At 58.5% G+C, this 21,886-nt stretch overlaps 1 protein-coding gene across 9 annotated transcripts in view; it reads left to right on the top strand.

The window, feature by feature from the left end:
* NRXN2 (neurexin 2) overlaps positions 1-21,886 on the top strand; it is a 100,197-nt gene that overhangs the window by 59,619 nt on the left and 18,692 nt on the right. For 5 of the 9 annotated variants that reach the window (XM_059929788.1, XM_059929789.1, XM_059929787.1 and 2 more), the window contains 3 exons: positions 10,922-11,103; positions 15,744-15,915; positions 20,143-20,232. In XM_059929788.1, coding sequence (XP_059785771.1) covers positions 10,922-11,103; positions 15,744-15,915; positions 20,143-20,232 — 444 coding nt within the window. Of the gene's footprint in view, positions 1-2,830; positions 3,075-10,921; positions 11,104-15,743; positions 15,916-20,142; positions 20,233-21,886 lie in introns of those variants that run through there. The other 4 variants (XM_059929785.1, XM_059929791.1, XM_059929792.1 and 1 more) reach the window with 3 other exon arrangements.

Here is a 21,886-nt window from a genome sequence, read left to right as displayed (position 1 = left end):
GGACAGCTCCCCTTGGCAGCTCAGTCTCCCAGAGCCTGTCCCTGGCTCGCCCAGGCAGTCGGTTCTTCCCCATCTCTGCCCCTCTGTGTGTTTCTCAGCTCTCCACTTGCTCCGCAGCCTCTATTGATCTCTTGCACACCTCTGTCTCTCCCTTCTTTTTTACCCTCTGTCTCTCCCTTCTTTTTTACCCTCTGTCTCTCCCTTCTTTTTTACCCTCTGTCTCTCCCTTCTTTTTTACCCTCTGTCTCTCCCTTCTTTTTTACCCTCTGTCTCTCCCTTCTTTTTTACCCTCTGTCTCTCCCCCTCGCTGCTCAGCGTCACCCTCTCCAGCTCTCCACTTCCCACTCACTGGTATTGATTGGCCTCTAGGCGGTTTCCCTTCCTCTCCTCTTGCCACCAGCTCCTCCCTCCCTCCCTCCCTCCGGGACCATACATTTCTGCCTGCTCAGAGCTATGTCAGTCTCTACCTCAGCGCCAGGGCCAAGAGCGTGCACGGGATGAGGGCAGGAGGACAAGGCTTTGGGGGCCCCAGCCCTGCTCCCCAGCCTGCAATCTCTCCTCCCTCATGGGGCCACGCACCACCTGGAAACTTCCTCCCGGGTGCCTCTGAGGACCCCTTTCTTCCCTTCTGAAGGGCTGGAGGCCAAATGGGGCCCTGGCATCTAGCAGGGCTGGGGAGGCGGCAGCTGCGGCAGAGGAGCTGTCCCGGGTTCTGACTGCACCCAGGAGCTGGGTGCAGAACTTGTGGGGCGCCTGGTGGCAGTTTTTGCTCCACAACGGAATTCAGAATCAATAAGCAGGAGCCAGCCCCTCCCTCCCCTTTCGCACCCCCTTCCTTTTGCCCTTTCTTCACCACCTCTCCTTCTCCCTCTATGACACTCCTTCTTTGCCTCCTTCCAGGTCCCATCTCTACCTCCCTCCCGCTCTACCTTCAGCATCTCCCCCCCCCCCCCCGCCATGCAGAGGTGGCATCCAGATGAAGGGAAGAAAGCCTCCCTGCACTTACCTCTTGGCCTGTGACACATGTTTCCCAGAGGTGTCCCAAAGTCTGAGAGGGGGCCGATCTCAGTGGAGGGGCCCCTAGAAGGAGAAGTGACTTCCTCAGCTGGACATAAGTGGCCCAGGAAGGGTTTTGTCACAAGTGGGCCACTCAGTGGATAAGTATCCTGGAAACCCCCTCCCCAGAGGGAGAGGTTGAGGCAGCGGGAGGGGCAGGGGAAGTGGAGAGGAAGGATTGGAGGAGTCCAGGAGGGTGTGTGTGTGTGGGGAGGGGAGCACCCTGTTGGAGAGGTGGCGAGGGACTGTGTGTGTGTGGCATGTCTTACTCTGGAGTACCTTTGAGCCTCTGGGTGCGTTGTCTGTAGGCGCATGGGTGACCCTGTTTTTGGACGGTGAGCTGGAGGGAGCTGTCCGTGTGTACGTTGGCTGTTCATTCATTACCTGTGACCAAACATGTATGTGTGTGTGCATGTATTGCCTCCGTGAGCATGTGTACACGCTCGGCTGAGTGTGAGTTCGTGTGCCAGTGTCTATGAGCACATGTATGCATGTATGTGTCTGAGCCTATGTGTGCGTGCGCGTACACGGATGCCTGTATGGGCACGTGGGTGTCTCCATACCCGAGCCCGTCCACATCCTAGCGTGCACGTGTGTTCCGAGGCGTGCGTGCAGAGGTGGCGGTGGCCACGTCTCTGTGCACTGGACCAGCGAGCACTCCTGGGGTTCGCCCAGGTGGGGGGGAGGGAGGAGGTGGAAGAGAGCGGCCTCTTCTGCTAGCCTCAGTCCTGTTCAATTATTCAGCAGGGCACCTTCTCCGGAGGGGGCGGGAGGGGAGCGCGCGCCCGGGCGCGGGGGAGGGGTGGGGCTCGCGCAGAGGAGAGGCGAGCCCCGAGCCGGCTAGCCGGGAGCCGCGCGGCGGAGCTGCCCAGCGCCGCCCGCAGATCGGGAGCCGCTCGGGTCCCTCCACCCTGCCCCCTCCTTCTCCCGCGCTCCCCCTCCCCTCGCCTCCCCTCTCCACTCCGCTCCTTTCCTCCCTCCTCTCTCCCTCCCTCTCCCTTCCAGCCCTCTCAGCCTCTGCAGCAACACTCCGCTGCCTCCATCTCTCCGCCGGAATCTAGCAGGCTCACGCCTTTCCTCTGCTCAGCCCCGCTCCCCTCCTCTCCTCTCCCCTCCTCTCCTCTCCCCTCCCCTCCCCTCCTCTCCTCTCCCCTCCCCTCCCCTCCTCTCCTCTCCCCTCCCCTCCCCTCCTCTCCTCTCCCTTCATTCCCCCCTCACCCGGATTTGCTTCCCTTCCCTCTTCTCCCGCCCCCCCTCCCCCGGCCCCTCCCTCCTTTCCCCTGTCTCCGTCGGGCGGCAGCGGCAGCGGCAGCGGCCCTAGCCTCCGTCGGTCTCCCGCTTCTCTCCTCCAGTCCCCCTCCTCCCCGGCTCGGTTTTTCTGCAGGATTTCCCCCGCTCTCCCCTCCCTGCTTGGCCCCCGCGCCTCCCCTACCTCTCCACCCGGCACCATGCCCCCTCCCCCGGGCGCTCCCCCGGGTTTCTGACGGCCCTCTGCGCCGCTCCGACCCCGCCGGGATGCGGGGAGACCCTTAGCTCCTCGCGATGGACCCAGGCGTCCTGGACCTTGGCGTTGCCACTCCGCGGACCCCGGATTTCCCGGCGGGATCCAGTTGATTTCGTTGGCTCTGGACCGAGGCTTGGGCTCTGGTTTTCCTTCTCTTCACCCCTACCCCCCTCCCGGGGCTCGGAGCCGGAGGGGGGCTTCGCGGGGCTACGCAGCCCCGCATCCCTGCCCCCGGCCATGGGACTGTGAGGCGGCCGCCCCCGGGCCGAAATGCCCCCCGGGGGGAGCGGGCCGGGGGGGTGCCCTCGCCGCCCCCCCGCCCTGGCCGGGCCCCTGCCGCCGCCGCCGCCACCTCTGCTGCCGCTACTGCTGCTGCTGCTGCTGGGGGCGGCCGAGGGGGCCCGGGTCTCCTCCAGCCTCAGCACCACCCATCACGTCCACCACTTCCACAGCAAGCACGGCACCGTGCCCATCGCCATCAACCGCATGCCCTTCCTCACCCGCGGCGGGCACGGTAAGTGGCGCTGCCGATACCGGCCGGCCGGCTGGCCCCCGGGGCCTCCCGTGTGCGCGGCCCTGGCCCCCGCGGGCCGCACCCCAGCCCGTGAGCGCCGAGGCCCGGCCCCTCGGCTCTGCGGGCCCGTGCCCCCTCACCTACCATCTTCGGTTCCCAGCGTCTCAGCCCCACCCTCGCCTCTCCATCACAATCCCCCAACCCCGTCCCTTTATCACCCTCATCTCTGTCTTCATCACTTTCATTCCTCGCCTCACCTTTACCTCCGAATCCCTATCTCTGGTTTGTTATCACCTTCCTGTTTAGGTCCCCTCACCACCTCCCCGTCTGTCCTTTCATCCTCTCTGCCCAGCTCTCCCTTCCGTTTCTCTTGCTCTTCACCTCCTCCATCCCTGCCCCTTATCATTTCTCCATCTGGCTTACCTCCACCTCTGCCTCACCATCGCCTTCCCACTGCTGGTCCAGCATCTCTGTACCCATTATTTTCTTATCTTTGTCCCCCACCAACCTCTCAACTCTGTCCCATCTATCATCTCTGGCTCAGACGTGTCCCATCTCTGCCTCTTCCACCTCTTCATATCTGTCTCTATTTTACTTCTGTTTCTCCAGCAACTGTCCCGTCTTTGTCCTGTCTTTCCCCCATTACTGTCCTTCCACCACCTCCCAAGCAATCAGCTCGCTCCACTGTCTCATTATTCTCCCAGCCTCGTTCCCTGAATCTCTGGTTTCTCCTCTCCACACCTCTTCATTTCTGCCCTACCTCCACCTCTGATCCTCAGTATCTCCCACCTCCCACTGTTTGAATTTCTGTTCCCCTGTCCCAGTCTCCCCATCACCTCCGGAGTCAGTCCTCTATCACTTTACACTGACTATCACCTCTTATCTCAGCGCCCCCTCCCATAACCTTCCATCTCAAAACCTACTTCCTCTTCCCTCTCAGACTCCATCACCTTCCATTTCTGACCTCTATCACTTCTGGTTTCTCCCCTTGGTGGGTTTGCTGGCTCTCCCAGCCCAGTCCCTTCATCACCTCATACCTTAGACCTCTAAGATTCTCTGGATGCCATCTCTTCCCATCTCTGTACCTGCCACGTTCCATCTCTGTCTTCCGTATTATGTGTACCTCCATCACTTCCCATTATTGCATCCCCATAACTTCCAATCTCTGCCCTCCCCACTACCTCCCGTGTCTGTCCCTCTTCACATTTTATTCCGTGTCAGACTCCATCATTTCCCATCTCAGTCTCTCCTTCACATTTCATCTCAAAGCTCCTGTTACCTACCATCCCAGAGACCCCCATCACCTCCCATTTTAGTCCACTTCCCTTCTCTGTACTCCACATCACCTCCCATCTCTGTACCTTGCTATCACTTTCCGTAGGGTACCACCGTTTCTGTACCTCTCTCACCTCCCATATGGTGCAACTCATCACCTCCCATCTCTGTACCTCCATCACTTCCCATCCATATACTTCATCACCTTTCATCTTCGGTCCCCATCTCATCCCTCCAACACTCACCGTTTCTGTACCTCCATTACTTCCCATCCCTATATTCTCATCACCTCCTATACCTGTCCTCCCATCACTTCCCATCTCTGAACCCCTATCACCTCCCATCTTGGTACTCTGACATCTCCATGCTTCCATCACCTTTTATCTTGACTCCCATCACTGTGCCTTCACCAGTTCTCACTCTGTACCTTGTTGCCTCTAATTTCTGTATTCCCATCACTTCCATTTCTGTTCATCCATCCCCTCTCATTTTTTTTTTTACTCCATTTTTGTTCTGCCCTCATCTTTCATGCCTGTATCTTCACTTCGCATCTATGCCCTCATGGCTTCCTATTTCTGCACTCATCTCTGCCTCCCCATCGTTGTTCTACGTCTGTCCATCCTTGCTTCCCAGTCTTTGTTCCCCCATATCACTTTAAGTTCTTCCACCCCTTTTCTACTCTCCTTCCCCCTTTTTTCCTAGTTCACCTTTATCTTCTTCATGTCTCTACTTTCTCTTCATCCAGTTCCCAGGAGCGGCCTCTTCCAACACTCTTCTTCATTCCTTTCTTCTCCCTTGCCCAGCAGAATGTCCCTGGCTAACCTCTGTCCCAGCTGGGGTCCTCTCTGTGCAATGCTCTCCAGGCTCTTTTCCTTGCTCCACTTGCCCCCCCCCCCCCCACCTTGCTCCTGATTTTAACTCCCCTTTTCTCCCCGCGAGCAATCTGGCCCTCTTTGCCTTTCACCATCCTCTTCATCGTCCCTTCTGACTCCCTTGAGGCTCAGTCCCCAGAGACACCCAGATAGGACATGGTCTTTCTGGGCAATGAGGAGAGGCATGAAGGGACAAGAGAAGAAAGGCTATCAGGGGAAATCATGGTGGGGGGAAGAGGAGAGGAGGTGAAAGGGGAAGGGAAAGGAGAGAGGGGCTGGCCCAGGGGAGCTGAGCAGATTGGAAGGAGGGGCCTGGGAGCCAAAGTGCCAGAAGAAGGCTCAGTGAAGGAGTTGGAGTCGAGATGCAAAGAGCTGGGGGAGAGGGAGGGAAAATGGAGGAAAGAGCTTGGGGGGGGTGTTGGGGGATGGGAACCTATGGAATGTTGGTGTTGGGATGGCCTCAGAGACTCCCTTGCTGCGCAGAGAAAAAAAACAGCCCCAAGAGGGCCAATGGCTGCCGAGGACCACCTGGAAGCAGAGGAGGTGGAGGGCGCTGCTGGGCAGTGATGGAAGGTGGTGGGGAGACCGAGTGGAGGAGCCCAAGAAGGGTCAGGCAGTTAAGAGGAAGGAAGAGGGTCAAAGGGCAGATAGAAGAGGAGGGAGGAGGCCAGCTGTCATGGCTGAACCCCACCTGGGCGCACCTCAGATGTGGGGGGAGGCGACAGGATGGGCTTCTGCTGGGACCCCATGCTTGGCTAGAGGAAGAGGCCAGCTTGGGAGACCTTTGTAGGCCAGAGGAGACCCTTCCTTTCTGTGCCAACATCTCCCTGGCTTCCCCCAGTGTGAGAAGCCTCTCTTTCTTGCACCTGCGTCTCCACTTCCCTCCTCTTTGGGTTCTTCCTGCATTCCTCCTTGCCTTCCTTCCCTCCTTCTCTTCACTCTTTCCTCCCTTTCCCTTTCCACCCTCAACCCCACCTGTTACATAATATCCCTACTGACCTGCCAGACACTCATTGACACTCCTGCACCTGATGTCAGTCTGAGCTTGGGAGGGCCAGTACACCTGGGTCCTAAAAATGGCCTGAGGGGGTGACACTCTCCTGATCCTTGACCCTGATTCTAGTTTCAGAGCCCTTTACGAGCCTTGCAACCCCTGACCTTCATTTCTTGTACCCTCTGAGGCCAGGAATAGAGGGGTCAATCCCAGTTCGGTTCTGAGTCAGGAGCTTACAGGGGTTCTGGATTCATCACTCCAGCTTATAAAGGGGGCTGGCATTTAATTTGATTTTCTGGATATGGGTGTGTTCACTTGGATTTCTGACTGGATGTCTTATGGCCAAGAATAGGCTTAAGAATTGAGGGGATATTGTTCTGGGATCAAGAGAGACCTGAGCCCAGGGCTCTGGATCTGGAGAGATAACCCCTTGGATTGTGAGGGTCTGTATACAAAGAGCTGGTGTGGGCTGTGGGCACCCAGGACTGCACCTTTTCTGGATTGTGCAGGACGTTTTATCCTCTCATGATTCTAGATCTACCAGAAGGTTTTTGTCATGGCTTCTGTTGCGGCAGGGACATGCAGGCAGAGGGTCTGCACATGTCGTTTTTTTTAAATAATTCTTTTTAATTTTATAGCTACTTTATTTATTTATTTATTTTTGGCTGTGTTGGGTCTTCAGTTCGTGCGAGGGCTTTCTCTAGTTGCGGCAAGCGGGGGCCACTCTTCATCGCGGTGCGGGGACCGCTCTTCATCGCGGTGCGCGGGCCTTTCACTATCGCGGCCCCTCCCGTTGCGGGGCACAGGCTCCAGATGCGCAGGCTCAGTAGTTGTGGCTCACGGGCCCAGCTGCTCCGTGGCATGTGGGATCTTCCCGGACCAGGGCTCGAACCCGTGTCCCCTGCATTAGCAGGCAGATTCTCAACCACTGCGCCACCAGGGAAGCCCTGCACATGTCGTTTTAACCACAGGGGCAGCACTGCATGCGTGGTTTTTCACATGGGATGATTATGTTGTTTGGGTCTGGGTAAGCTAACCATTATTAATGGTTGGTTGGGGTTTTTTTTTTTTTTTTCTAGAATGCAGGTGTGTGGGAATTGTACAGAAGATTCTTGATCATTTAGTGTTTTACTGGATCAGTGAATTTCTGGGTCCAGGAGGCATTGAGGGGACTATGTTGGGTGTGGGCAGAAGGTTCCAGGCCTGGGCCTTTGGGTGGTGGCCACTTGGGCCTGTGGCACTTTGTGTCTGGCCAGAGGCTGTCTTGCCTTGGGCTTCAGGGTTGCCCCCCACCCTTCCACCCTGCACTGTTGTGTAGCTCACTAGCGTTTTCCTGGGGAGGTCAAAAACAATGGGTCTGGACCACCCTAGGGCAACATAATGGGCCTTGTCTTTGGCCCCTTTCTTCTCTGGAGCCCTGTCCGGAACCTTTCAGAGGTTCTAGCTGTGGTTCGGTGTCCTGGGCTCCACGTGCCTTCGCCCCCCCGACCCAGGGCGTCCGGTGGCCAGGGCAGAGGACGGCTTGCGGAGTGAGAGGCGGGAGGCGCCTACGCAGCGCGGCGGGGAGGGACGGGGAGGGACCAGGCGGAGCCCCGCCCCTCCGCCCGCGTCCCCCCCAGCCCGAGCCCTTTGCGCCCGAGGGCTGGAGCGCGGTGCCGGGGAGAGAAATGTCTCCCCAGGGTAATTACTGCCGCCCCAGTCCAATAAACCATTCATCCTTCACCTCTTCGGCCCAAGAAGTGTCTCTCCACCCGATCTCCCCACTGTGTAATGAACGCCCTTAAGCTTTAACAGGCCAGCCCCGCGTAAAAAACTGGCGGCAGTGGGAGAGCAGCTGTGTAATAAATCCCGGGGGAGGCCCGGCCGAGCAGGGCCCTGGCTGGGGACTGGGGGAGGCTGGGGCGGGGGTGTGCGGCCCATGCGCCATGGGCCTCGGGGGCGGGGACCCGTGCGCCTGTCCCGTCCTGCGCGGTGCCAGCCGCTGCCCTCGCCGCCTGCCAGGGCCCGTCTTTGTGCGCTTACCGCCATGTTTCCCGGCTGTCTCCTGTCTGGGGTCTGCCTCTCCACACTGGGTCTTTGTGCGCAGCTGGCTGCGTCGTGGCCTGTGTGTGGGTGTGGGGTCTGCGGGTGCGTCACTGGGGAAGTGTATGCTGCGGAGCCCGGGGTTTGGAGCACCCGCCCCGCCTCTGATCCCTCCGGCCTCGCTGCCCTATGGGGCATTGGGCGTGCTCGCTCCTCACGCCCTCTCCGGGCTTAGCCAGATGTGCTGTCTGGGTTCCTGGGGTGGGAAAGTGAGGAGAAAGGGCCTCCTTTCCCCTAGACCTGGGAGATTTGGGAGGCTCCAGGTAGATGGAGTTTCCTTTGCTGGTCTGAGGGATCAAGAAACCTAGTAAGCCCCTCCTGCGTCTGACTGGGAGACCCTGGAGCCCGGGGGCTGAGAGGCAGCAGCCTCTGGTCTGGGAAGCAGGGAGGGGTGTATGTGGAGGAGGGTCAGCACCTTAGCTCCCCTGGCCCACCTCACCCCCCAAATTTTGTACATGCAGCTTGTGAGTGAGTGGAGGGGGAAGGGAGGACGCTGGCTATTACGGTTACCATGGAAACAGCCGATTTTCCAGAGTGCTGCAGTGTTGGGAGTGGAGAGACTGAGAACGTTGCTGACTGAGGCCTACCCTGCCCCTAGCCTTCGGGCCCTGCCCTGTCCAGGCAGTGACCTGCCGGAGGGCGGGTGTGTGGCTCACTGCCCCAATCCAGCTCTCCACCCTGATCCTGGGACCCCATCCTGAGAGTTCAGATCTCACCACTGAGCCTCCGGGGCCCTCAGGTAGGAAGCATACCTCAGTTTGGGGGGGCAGAGCCGAGCTCCCTCTATCTTCTGCGCGGGGGGCTTTCCCTGCAATGTGCTGTGGCAAGATGTCAGTTAATTGACATCAAGGTGGTTCTTTCCCACCTGCCTTGCCCCCCGGGAATCATCTCTCCCCTCTAGCCTTGCCTGGGGAGACGGAGGGCACTGATGACAAGTGCTCTGGGTGACAGCTGCTGCTCCCCCAACCCCAGCCCCCTGCTGGCCTCACTGCCTCTCTGGGACCCAGGCAACAGCCTTCGCTTCTCTCCGCAGCTCCTCCTGGGCCTGCAGATGGTGCCTCCCTCCAAGGCACTCAGGAGTCCCCACTCCTTTGGGGACCTAGGAGCTTCCTGGGCTAGAGGCCCCTGATCCCCGATTGCCCAAACTACAGTGGGGTTCCCAGTCCCTGAGGTGAGAGACCCCAAGGTGCTTGAGAGGCCTGGCCTTAGTGTTACCAGCTTGGCTGCCGTCTTGGCAGAGCAGTTTTGCTCCGGGGAAGTAACCCAGGCCTTCCCTGACCCGGACTTCCCATCCCACCCAGAGCTCTCCCACCCCCAAGGCCATGCTTTTCTCCCAGCCTACTCCAGGCTTTTGCCCTCAGGCCCCATCTGCCTCTCTCTTTCTCTCTGGATAAGTCCTCCCCTGAACCCCTCTCCCCGCAAGAAGTGCTTTGAGAAGAGTCGTTAGTGGCTAATTATTAAATTACGCATTTTATGAATCTCATCTGCTTCATTTATGTTCTAAAGAATGCAAGATTGTTGTCTTCCCTTCTCTGAAGGCCCCAGAGTACTAGTCCTCTAGGCCTCCCAGACAAAGCTCCCTTTCCGGAAACTGGGTGACCGGCCCCAACTCCTGCCTCCACCCTGGCCATCAGTCTGCCCCCACCCCCAGGGAGCCCAGGCAGCCGCAGGAGGGAACAAGGCGACTAATAGGGTTTATTTTGGGGCTGAGATCGTTAGGGACCTCACACCCGCCCTGGCAGCAGCCGGATGGCAAAGAGGAGACAGGGGGAGAGAGGGTGGAGTGGGGGAGGGGAGGGAGAGGGATCCCTTCATCATCTCTGGCTCCCACTCTCCCGCTTTCTCTCACCTACACCCCTCTCTGTCCCTCTCTGTCCATCTGTCTCTCTGCCTCCTTCCTCCTCTGGCTGTCAATCTCTACCCCCCACCCCCTTGTCTGTCTCTTCTTTTCTGGGCAGGGCTCCAGGACCCCCCCTCCCCCCCGCCCCGTTTTGGCACCCAGGCAGCCCCCTATTTAGGAGTAGAAGCAGGGAGTCGGGGCAAACTGGGACCAGGATTTGCAGGGGCTTGGGAGGGGGTGGGGAGCAGGTGCTGGAGTGGGGCCAGCCTGCAGGCTGTGAGTCAGAGCAAACAGCCCCTGCTCGTCCTCCCGCCATCGCCTGGGGCTCCTTTTGCCTCGGTGCCTGCTCAGCTCAGGCCCCACAGAAGCACACACCTCGAACCTGTCACCTCTGCCAGCCCTGGGAGCACTCGAGTGGGTCAGGCCTAGGCCCCCTGGGTCCTGCCTGTCCCTGGCGATCTTCTCTGTCCCCTTGCAGCCAGCCTCTCTCCGGGCTCTCTCTCTCTGTGTCACTGTCTCTATTACCTCTCTGTTTTGCTGTAATTAAAGCTAGAATTCTTAATGAGGCAGCTACATCTGTCTGTGCGCTTGCACGGGCTCCCACCCAGGCACCCGCCTGTCAACTGTTCCCTAAGAGGGCAGGGCCTGGTGGCCGCTGTGGGTATCACAGTTGAAGCCCCGTACCCTAAACCTGGTGTCCCAGTGCTCTGGTCACAGCCCCAAGGACCTGCTAATCTCGCCCTCCTGACCTCTTATCTCCCTCTCCCTTTCCTTCTCTCTGCAGCCGGGACCACATACATCTTTGGGAAGGGGGGAGCGCTCATCACCTACACATGGCCCCCCAATGACCGGCCGAGCACGAGGATGGACCGCCTGGCCGTGGGCTTCAGCACGCACCAGCGGAGCGCCGTGCTGGTGCGAGTGGACAGTGCCTCCGGCCTCGGGGACTACCTGCAGCTGCACATTGTAAGGACGCGGGGCCGGCGCCCCCGACCCCCCAGCCTTCTACCCCAAATCCACTCAGTCCTCTCTTGCCGTGGGACCAGCACCTCACATCCTTCCCTCCCATGGAGCCCTCAGAACCTCTGCTCCCTGAGTGCTGGGGTTTCCTCTCTGTGGTTCGGCTCCTGAGACCCATTCTCCTCCCGGTTGTTCACTGAGGCCCCCAGAGCCACCTCCGCTGACCTGAAGCTCCCCAGCTCCCCACCCTGAGACCGTCTGTGTCTCTGACCTTCCGGAATGTAGTCAGGGGCCTCCTTGAGCCTTCCCGGCCCTTCTCCTGCAGCCTGTGGGAACATCCCCACCTTGTGACTGCCCTGGGCTGCTGCCTGCTCACTCCTGCACCACCTATGCCTCCCACTGAGTCCTGTCCCCTCCTTCGGGCCTCCCTGCCCATGATTACTGTTCCCATGACCTTTGCCCTCCCAGCCGCCCCCTTACCCGGCCTCCCTTACAGCCTTTCTGGCCATAGCCCTGCTCATTCCTCCCTGACCTCTTGGCCCTACCCCACATCTCTGCTCTGACCTCCGGTCCCGCTCAGCTCTGCTTTTCTCTGCCCAGCTCCCCTCCTCGCCCTCTGCTGCTTCCCACTGCCTCCCTCTAGGCCTCCCGCCATGCCTGTGGCTCCTCTTCTCACAGTTTCCATCCTAACTCTCGTCTTCGGGCGGCCCCCTTTCTTCCCCGTCTCTGATCCTGCCCCACACACTTCCCTGTGGCCTCAAGCTTGGCTCCATTTCATTTCTGCTCTTAGCCTCTCCCCTGCCCTCTGCCCACTGTCTTAACCCTTGGGCCTCTGACCTCAGTCTCCATTTGCCACCTATGCAGCCCCTTACGGCCCCCTCCCTTCCCTGCCCGCATCCCACATGGTGACCCTGGCCAGGACCCCCCGAGCTGGGAGGGTCGAACAGGCTGGCCAGGCTCTGTGTGCTGGAAGGGTCTGAGTGGGGGGCCCTGAGCTTTCAGGGGAGCGAGGGAGCCAGGGGAGAAGGCTCGTTTGGGCTCTGGCCCCTCCTTACGACAGCTTTTCAGGGTCCCCAGCCTGCACACCCCTTCCCCGACACGAGGGAGGGACGGAAGGAGGTCTGAGGAGAGCTGGAGGAGCGGAGCTGGAGGAGAAGTGGCAGCTGATGGACACCGGGCCTGGGAGGCCGGGCAGGGAAACGAGGGGGAAAGGAAAGCAGAGTAGGAGTAGCCTGGGAAGAAGGCCTGGAAGTTCCGTGCGTGCGAGCGTCTCCACCTGCGTGAGAGGCAGTGCGGACGGTGACTGTATGTGACAGTGTGGGCCCCGTGCAAGTTGATCGTGTCAGGAGTGCTGGGGGCGGGGGGCGCCGTGGGGGACAGTCTCGTGGCCTCTGATCGGGTGTGTCGCTCTATATTTGTATTTCTTGGCAGTGTGGTGTTTGCTGCTGTTTCAGTCTCCTGACTGCGTGGCAGGTGTGACTGTGTTTCTGGGTCCCTCTCTGTGAGTGAGGGCTGCTGCTCTCTCATCACATAGTCCTGAGAGGCAGTGTGTGGCTTTGGAGCAGATGCCCGGGTTTGAGTTCCAACTCTGCCACGTCCTTGCTCTGTTCTAGTGCAGTCACCTTGTCTCTCCGAGCCTGTGTCCTCATCTGTGTAATGGCATGATAAAAGGACAGAGATGCTCGCAGGTTTAAACGAGATCATGTATGTAAAGCACTGAGGACATTGCCCAGCCTGTAGGAGCCACTGTGTTCACTAATATCCTGAGCATCTGTGAGCATACACCTGGGTGAGCCGATCTGTGGGTGTACTGTGTCTGCCTCATTGACAACTTCTGTTTCTGTGCCTGTAGGTTTAGGGGACAGGGTTCCCCCAGTGCTGAGGAGAAGGGGCAGGGGGATCAGGGTGCAGGGAGAAGGAGTCTCCTTTCCCCTCCCAGCAGTTGCCCACAGCCCTCGCCTCGTGCCGGGTTATGGAGGAGCAAGGGTGATGGAGGAACGAGGCCTGGTGCCTGGTGCTGTAGACGGCGGTGGCGGGGCGGGGCGGGGCGGGGCTGCCCCTGGGATGGGGAGCCTGGCGAGGGTCGGGGGCCCTGGAGGAAGCGTGGGAGCCATGAGAGAGGTCAGCTCTGAGGGGAGAGCTGGGCACCCGACGGGCTGAAGCCCCCTGGGGCAGCCCCCAAGCCCCCTCCTCCCCTGGTGATATATCAGCTCCCACCACAGCGTCATTAGCAGCTCTCAGAGAGTGGGGAGGCGGCAGCAAAATAAGAGAAAAGCAATTTGACGTTTCTAATAAAGCGTCGCTCCACTTTGCCAAATTAATTTTGACTCCCATAATTATTTGCTGTAGGAGCGGCCTCGTTCTCCCACCGCCGCCTAATGAGGTAATTGGGGAATTAGGAATTAATGACTTTAACAGAAGTGACAACTGACTTCACGTGGGGAGCAGCTCTGGGAGCTGCCTCTCCCCCGGAGTGCACGGCTCTGGGCTCTGGGCTCGGCTGCCTCCTAGGAAACGCAGGTGCCCTGCCTTCCAGCCGCCCTGGACAGCCCTCTGCCATCCCGGCTCCCAGACCACTCCTGCTCCTTGACCTTTGTCACCACCCAGCTGAGCCTCATGGGGAGAAACCCTCAGAGGCACCCAAGGGGCTGATGCTATTCTATTACTAACAATAGTACTGAGGTCTGTTCCTCTCACGTGGGGAGCAGGGACCACCCCTTCTCCCTGGATGTCGTCAGTCTGTGGGTGGTGGATGAGTGCGGCTTGCTAGTACCCTTTGTTAGGCAAGCTCAGCCTCAGTTTCCCTGCTTTGCTGCATCTGAGGGACGCTGCATGTGTATGACTCTGTGTGTGTGTGTGTGTGTGTGTGTGTGAGTGTGTATGACTCTGTGTGTGTGTGTGCGTGTCTTTCCCAGGTTCTAGGAGGGGGAGAACTGGACCCACAGTGGGGAAGGGATAGGGCATGGATCTTCAAGTGGGCCACAGCTGCACGTCCTGCCCCCCAACTCTCTCTGCAAAACCCCAATCCCTGCCCCGTCTGTGAGTCACCCCATCCCCACTCCCAGTGCCGCCAAGCCTCTCGGCCCTGTTGGGCACTGGAGGTGGCAACTAAATGGTTCCTCATGCCCAGGCCAGACTACGACAGTCTTTCAGGAAGACTCCAGGAGTGTAGTGTCTTCCGTGATGATCTGGTCCCCGTGACTGTGTGAGCCTGTGCGAGTGTCTGTCCTGTGTGGAAGGAGGGGTGCAGGAACTCAGGAGGCCGAGTTCGGGGGTGCTGCTGGGTAGTACAGGGGAATGGAGTAGGGGCTCGGGTTTAGGGCCAAGTGGGCCTTCCACTGGCTTCTTTAGATGTCTTTGGTCTTGAAGGAAGGTTGGCCTCAGTAGGCTCTCAGATCACCCCCACCTCCAGCACTCTGAGTCAGTGTCTCCCGAGACTGGCGGGCAAAGCGGGAGCGAGCACTTGGCTTTGGAGTCAGGCCAACTGGGGTTCAAATCTGGGGTTCCTTTCTTATGAGTTGTGAGATTGGGGGAGGTTACTTAACCTCCCTGAGCCTCAGTTTCCCCCTCAGTAGACTGGGATGCTGTCTATTCCTCAGAGGGTTGCTGTGGGCATGAAGAGAGCATGTGTGTACAGTACCCACAGAGGACCTGGCACCATTTAGGGGTTCAGTGAGGCTCTCCCTCTCACTCTGGCACCATGGACAGAACTCTTCCTGGGCTGGATCCTGGGTGGCCTCTGCAGGGTTCCCCATGCAGGTCCTCTCTGGAGCCTGGGCCTGGGAGAGGTTGCTCAGACTGACCCTTTGCTCCCCTTCTCCAGGCCTCAGTCCCTGTCTTTCCTCTTCCTGCCCCTTCCCAGCTGCCGGCCCTATCCTCTACCATTACACCCCCAAGCTCACCTTCCCTTAATAAGCCCAACATGGTTTGTCTTCTTGATCTCTTTCTATACCTGACTCCCTCCAAAACACACAGTCCAGACCCCATACCTGTGCCCCCTTGACTGCAGAGGGGCTGCCCCCGCACTCAGGCTTGACCTCCATGGGCTGACACCTGCCAATGCCCTGGTGCCAGAGCCCCCAGGGACTTGCCCAGTGCTGAACATGCAGGGGAGGCGAGGCTTGAGCTTGGAGGTGTGAGGAGTGGGGAGGCCAGACCCTCCTCAGGCACAGGGCTGGCTTCTGTGGATTCCTCTGTTGGTTGTGCCTTGGTGAAGCCTCCACCTTCTGTGGTCCCACTGGTCCTGGGTTTCTCTTGGTCGTCCCTGTCTGGGGCCTGGAGGCTCAGTGGCCCTTGCATGGAGGAGGTGCCCTGTGAACATTTGTGAACATTTTGATTGAACCAAAAAGCAACAGGCAGGTGTGGTCAGTGGAAGTGCTCCAGGTCCATGCTGTGCATCCCACGGTGGCTTCCCCAACCTCTCTGAACCTCAGTTACTCCCTTGCTTGCATATGAGGCGGGGAGGGGGCAAGCCTGCCCACCTCCTTGGGCAGGTGAAAAGGTCCAGTAAAGACGTGGCTGGGAGAGGTGTGTTGTAAAGCTGTTAAATGCTGCAGAGCTGGACCGGTGGTGTTCACAGGTGGAGTTCTAGAAGGAGTGAACGGTCTCTCCCTCTGGATCCCTGACCTCTACCTCCCTGTCCCCAGGACCAGGGCACCGTGGGGGTGATCTTTAACGTGGGCACGGACGACATTACCATCGACGAGCCCAACGCCATCGTGAGCGACGGCAAATACCACGTGGTGCGCTTCACTCGAAGCGGCGGCAATGCTACCTTGCAGGTGGACAGCTGGCCGGTCAATGAGCGGTACCCGGCAGGTAGGCGGCGCAGGGCGCAGAGGAGGTGCGGCGGGAGGGGCGGGGCAGGGCGGGCAGGGCGGCCTCTGATAGGAGAGCTGCCTGCACCGGGGGCGGGGTTAAGTGGCGAGGCTTTCGGCTGCGGGAAAGGCGTGGCTTGTAGGGGCGGGACGATAGCGGGGCGCGGCTAAAGGGAAAAGTTGGGATTTGTAGGGTGGGGGCGAGACTGTGGGAGTGGGTCAGCTAGGAGGGAGGCGGCACAGCTGAACAGGCAAGGATGCAAGGCCAGGGTCCAGTTTGTGGATGGGAGAGGAGAGGAGCGAAGGAAGGTAGAGGTAGGGAGTCTGTCGTAATTGAGGGAAGGATGAGTTGAGAAAAGAGGGACAGGTGGAAATGGGGAGGCAGATGCAGAAACCAAAGAGAGAAGATCCAGAAGTAACCCAAAACGGATCTTGGCAAGGAGGCAGGGCTGTTCCCAAGGATAGAACCAAGGCAAGAACCCAGGTCTTTACAAAGAGCAAGTCAAAGGTTCATATTAGGTGATCTCGATAAAGGAAGAGAAGTAACCATGGAGACCCAGAGAAAAGGAACCCCAGGGTCTCAAGAAGTAAGGGACATGGTGAAAAGGAGAGAGCGACAAGTGACAACAAGAGCGAAAAATAGGTCAAGTGCCTTCAACAAACCTTCACTGACAACCTACTAGTATCAGGTCCTGTGCTGGGCCCTGAGGACACAGCATACAGCCCCTGCTTGCAGGGAGCTCACAGTCTTGGGGATGGGGGAGCACGGAGATGCAAAGAGACCCAGTTCAACAGTGTGACAGCTGTGGTGGCCGAGGACACACCAAGGTCTGAGGAGCACAGGGGAGGGACAGAAATGAGGACCTGAAAGACATGAGGAGGCAGAGACTCTGCAAGAATCTGAGGGAGGCAGAAAAAGAGCCTCAGAGTGAGAGGAAACCAGAGGAGGAGCAAGGGAGAGATATGGAAACAGTCACCGAGACACAAGCCAAGACGGAGGCAGCTCCCAGAGGGATGCAGGGAGATATATGGAGCCGCTGTCGCGCAGACCCAGCCAGCGAGAGAGGAGGTGGCCAGAGTCTTGGGAGGGAGAGGAAGAGAGCCCCAGAGCGGGAGATGAAGAGGGAGGGGAAGTGGAGGTACTGCAGAAGAGCCGCAGAAACACAGAGATGCGGAGATACAGGCTGAGCAACACTGCAGAGTCACACGCGCGGGGGCCGACTGAGAAGCAGCCCCTGAGAAGCAGAGAGAGCGTCTTCGGGCTCAGCCCCTCTCCTGGCAGAAGTGATGCCCAGAGAAGCTGCCCCATGCTGGCTGAGAGGGCCGTGGGCAGACGGACAGTGAGAGGTTCAAGTGTGCAAACCCTCATGGACCCGCTTATGCTGGGATGAAAATGCCAGTGTGGGCTCACGACTCACAGTCATGCAGGCTTGTACCCAGACACTCTCAGGCAGCCCCTGGAAATAAAAGAGAACCACACGGCCCCCTAAGAAACTCAGAGGCTGACGAACACGCAGGCCAGCCCCAGACACACAGACAACTGCAAATATTCACATGGTCAGACAGACACAAGGAAAAAAAGCCCTACAGAGGGATGCCAGCTTACACCAGGGCCTGGGCATGTGTAGGGCAACTCAGGCACATAAACGCTCCCGTGCTGAGCCCCACAGATGTGCAGACACTGACAGGCCAGGCTCTGTGGGCATCAGACTTCGCTCTGTCTTAGACACACACACCAGTGAAGACACCAGCCTACACTGGACAATGCTGGACTTGGGGAGCATGAAGGCTTTACCATGTCAAGCCAGAGCTCCTCCCCTTGGAGCCCAGTAGGCTGGATGTGAGGTTAGAGGAGTCACGCCTTCTCTCCTCTGCTCAGGGACCCCTGGCTGGGGTGCGGAAGGCCACTGGGTGCCCCCTTACCTGCCAAGCAGAGCAACCTGAGGGCCTGGTGGCTGCCTGTGTGCCCTGTGGCAGCAGATCCCTTACGAAAGCTGAGAGTCACCCTGAACAACGCCAGCAGGCCAGGTTAGCAGTGTGCGTGGCCCAGACTCTTAGGAGACACAGCCCAGGGACTCCGAGTCAGCAGGACCTGCCTTTAAATCCTGGATTTCCGACTGACAAGCTGTGTGACCTTGGACAAGTCATCTAGCTCCTCTGGATCTCAGTTTCTACCTCTGAAAGTTGGGGATAATATCTACCTCATAGCCGTACTGTGAGAGTTCCATGAGATAACCTAAGGAGAGTGCTAGAATGGCGTGGCGTAGCAGAGGTGCTCAGAGGTGCTGTGTAAACGGAGCTTTTGTTAGAATTGTTATGTGTGCCAGTGAGACACACATACATTCTTCCCTCCTTCTCAGGACCCGCACACAGACAAATACATGCCACACACAGACACACAGACGCACCCACAACTATCCCAGTGCAGGTAGGTGCCCGAATGCCTCCTGCCCTCCTGCCTCTCTGCCTCTGTCTGTGTGCGCCCTCTCCCTCCTCTTCCCCGTCTGACCCCCTTCTGGCTACTATACTTCTCCTCCAGTGTCTTCTAGGGCCCCTCCCAGCCCCGTCCCCAGGGCTGTGCTACCTCTAACAGAACACAGGACACTGCTGGTCACTTGCCAGTCTCTCCTGCTTGGCTGGGGCTCCCATGGTCAAGGACCGGACCTTCATCTTTGCATCTCCAGTACCCAGCACCAGGAACAGAACAGGCACTCAAGAAATGTTTGTTGAGTGACTAAACAAATGGATGATCCATTTTTGTCTGAAACACAAGTGACCTGAATCTGTGGATTCAGAACCTGTGGAATCTGTGGGGAGGCAGCGTCTCATTGCCTCGCAAGCACCTAGGGAGGCCCCATCCATGCTCGCGTGAACACACCATGGGCTCATTCACGGGATGTGTATGCAGGCAGGCCCAGGCCCAGGTCTCATTGGGCAGGTAGCGCAGCTGTGCAGTGGGAGATGAGAGGGAAAATGCCCTTGGCATGCATGTTACTGAAGATCGTGTAAGTGGTTTCAGTGGGTAGAGTGGCCAGATTCCCAAAGGAAATCATTTCCATTTCCACGGCTGCAGTTTGGGATCACCCACAGCCTTGGGGAAGAGCTCACAGGACACACAGACACACAGACACAGACAGACAGACAGACACACACGCACACACACACACACACATCCTCCTTCCTCCCTGTGAGTGGAGAGAAGAACAGGTGTGTATCCAGATGGGCAGCCAGGATTGAGAGGAGGGGCGGAGGTTAGGAACTGTGGGGGGAGGAACCTGAAGGAGGAAGCCTCAAGTGGGAGCTGGGCTGGGTTCCCCAGGGCCGGAAGGAGAGGGCACCTGAGCAGAGAGGAGTCTCAGGGTCTTGGAATGAAGGTGAGAGAGAGGGGGAAGAGAGCAAGGTGCCGCCAGGCAGAGGAGGGCTGGGGTGCCTGTAGGGTGGACCAGGGGTGGAAGAGGAGGTGAGATGCAACGGGTGGGCGAGGCAGCTGGGTGACATGCAGCTGCCACAAGCAGGCACCTGTGACCAGGGTGAGAAGGCCGGAAGTGCCTGCAGTGAGAGCAGCGGGGGGGCTTGGGGGGATTCAGATGGAAGCTGGTGGTGGGGTGGGGTGGTGTGGGAGGTGAGGGGAAGCTGGGGGTTGAGCACGGAAGGTAAAGGGAGCCGAGGGGGCTTCGAGAAGTGGTTTAAATCTCACTGTTAAATGCGTGTGCTGGGCCACCCCTTAAATGCCGCATAAACCCCCGCTTAACCCGTCCCTCCCACTTCTAAACAGCCCTCTAAACGCAGTAACCAGCCGGGCCACTGAGGCCTCCCACCCCCTAACTTAAACCCGCTAAATGCCCCTCCCCGCCCCTCTGCCCACCTCTGGGATGGGGAAGGAAGTGGGCAGACTGGGAGAGCACAGACAAACCTGTTTAACCTCTGACCTTTGACCTTCCAGCTGCCTTTTCTTCCATTCCCCTTTCCTTTTCTTCTTTGTCCCTCTCTCTTTCTTTGGGTCGCTCCCGCCCCCAGGGTGGGGCTGGCTCTGCACAGGAGCCTAGGGAGGGGGACCGGAGGGAGGACGAGGGACCCGCGTTTCTTCTCCCGCCTTGGGTGGACCTGGCCCCCTCTCCGTTGGATGTCGCTGCTTACTCTGAGTCTCCTGAGAAATGCATAATTACTTTTCTAATTCCTTTGGACTTCGCCGCCTGAGAAACCTACTGTCTTTCTAAACTTTTCCAAGGAAACTTTGATAACGAGCGCCTGGCGATTGCTAGACAGAGAATCCCCTACCGGCTTGGTCGAGTAGTAGATGAATGGCTGCTCGACAAAGGTAATTAACCAGAATTAATTAATTAATTAATTAATTAACTTTAAAAACACTATCTTAAAGGTGCAGAGCTCTCTCTTTCCCCATCCGTGCCTTCCCCGTCGCCCACCCCCTAGTGAAAGGACAATTGTCCGGCCAGGTTGTTCCCTTCCTCTCTGTTGTCAAGGGTCCCTGTCCTTTATAGAGTGGTGGTTTGGGCAGGGGCGGGGCTTTTCCTAGAAGAGGGAGAGTCCTTGGTCTCTTTCTAAACCTGGGAAGGAACTAGGATCATAGGGGAGATTCTGGAACCCCTCCAGGAAAGCAGGCTGGAGTGCAGGTTGGGAGGGAGCTGCCGTGTTGGCTCAGAGGTTTTGTCAAGGGCCAGCTGAGGGCCACAGCACACTGAGAAGCAGGAAGGCTTTGGGAAGCAGCAAGTGCTGGTCCTAGGATCCAAAGGCGGGTAGGAAGGGTCCACCAGGGTCATCTGAGGAGCAAAGGGAAGAGTGGGGGGCTCAGTTCCTACTGGAAAGACTGCCACCCTGAGAGAGTGTCTGTGGGGCAGCTATCTGTGGAACGGGCCCACCTCGGTCCAGAAGGTCTCCTAGAAGCAGTGGAGGTTGCAGGGAGACTAGGAGATGGGGAAGAGGTGGCCGTCCCATGGGGATTCCTGTGCCTGCTGAGCTGATGAGGAAGACAGAACAGGCTGGCTAAGCGGCCGTACGTGTGAGGCGCTGCTGGGTGTGAGGGAGAAGGCCACTTGTCACCAAGGGAAGTTGGGGCCAAGGGCAAAGCCATCCCATTCCCTTTGGAGAGGGGGCGAGCTCTGTACCTCTAAGGCTAAACTCTAGGGGGGAAGTAGAACTGTTAATCCTCCACCTAACCAGCTGATAACTGAGCTTTTAAATGTCCACTGGGGCCTGCCCCAACTAAAACCCCCAATGTCACTCCCAGCCCCCCACACGGCCAGCGGGGACTAAACATGCTCATAACCAGATGTGATAAATCCATAACAGGACAAAAAGTTAAAGGGACGAACAGACATCGCTAAAACCTACAGTGCCCAGCCACACTGGGCCTGCTCTCTCCAGCGGGGTGAACTTTAACCCTTTGAGGAGTTCGTGGTGGGTGGGGCCCCAGGGGCCTAGCTGGCTCACCTATGTAGCTTCCTCTCCATTACCCACCTCCTTCTCCCGGAATCAGAGAGGCTAAGGGAGCAGCTTGGGCTGAGGCTGGGACAACTTGTGACCCCAAGGGTAGGGAGAGCCGGACAGGCCCGGGAGGGGGGTGGGGGGGGCGGGACTTGTGGTCCAGATGAGGGAAGAGCTCCTGCCGGTGGTTTGGAACCCCAGGCATCCTTTACTAGCTGCAGGGTCACATCTTCTCTTTAGGCCTCTATTTCCTCTTCTAGAAAGTGAAGGGTTGGGCCACATACTCTAGTATTTCCCAGAGTGTGGCTGGAGGAGCTCACTTGTTGCATGGCCTTGCTCAAGGCTTCCCCTTCCCGAGCCTCAGTTCCCTCCTCGGGGAGACAGGGATGGTGAGCCCGGCTCAGCCTGCCTCACACGGGGTGCTGTGAGGATGAGATGAAATGAGGAGCAGGAAAGTATTTGAGAACAAAAGCTGGGCATTCTTGGGGGGATTACTTTACTGTCAGCACCTGGCGTGTGGTAGGTTCTCA

The sequence above is a fragment of the Balaenoptera ricei genome, chromosome 8, assembly GCF_028023285.1.
Source record: "Balaenoptera ricei isolate mBalRic1 chromosome 8, mBalRic1.hap2, whole genome shotgun sequence".
NCBI classification, from domain to species: Eukaryota; Metazoa; Chordata; class Mammalia; order Artiodactyla; family Balaenopteridae; genus Balaenoptera; species Balaenoptera ricei.
The sequence above is the reverse complement of the archived record's forward strand: the minus strand, read 5'-3'. Positions and strand labels throughout refer to the sequence as shown.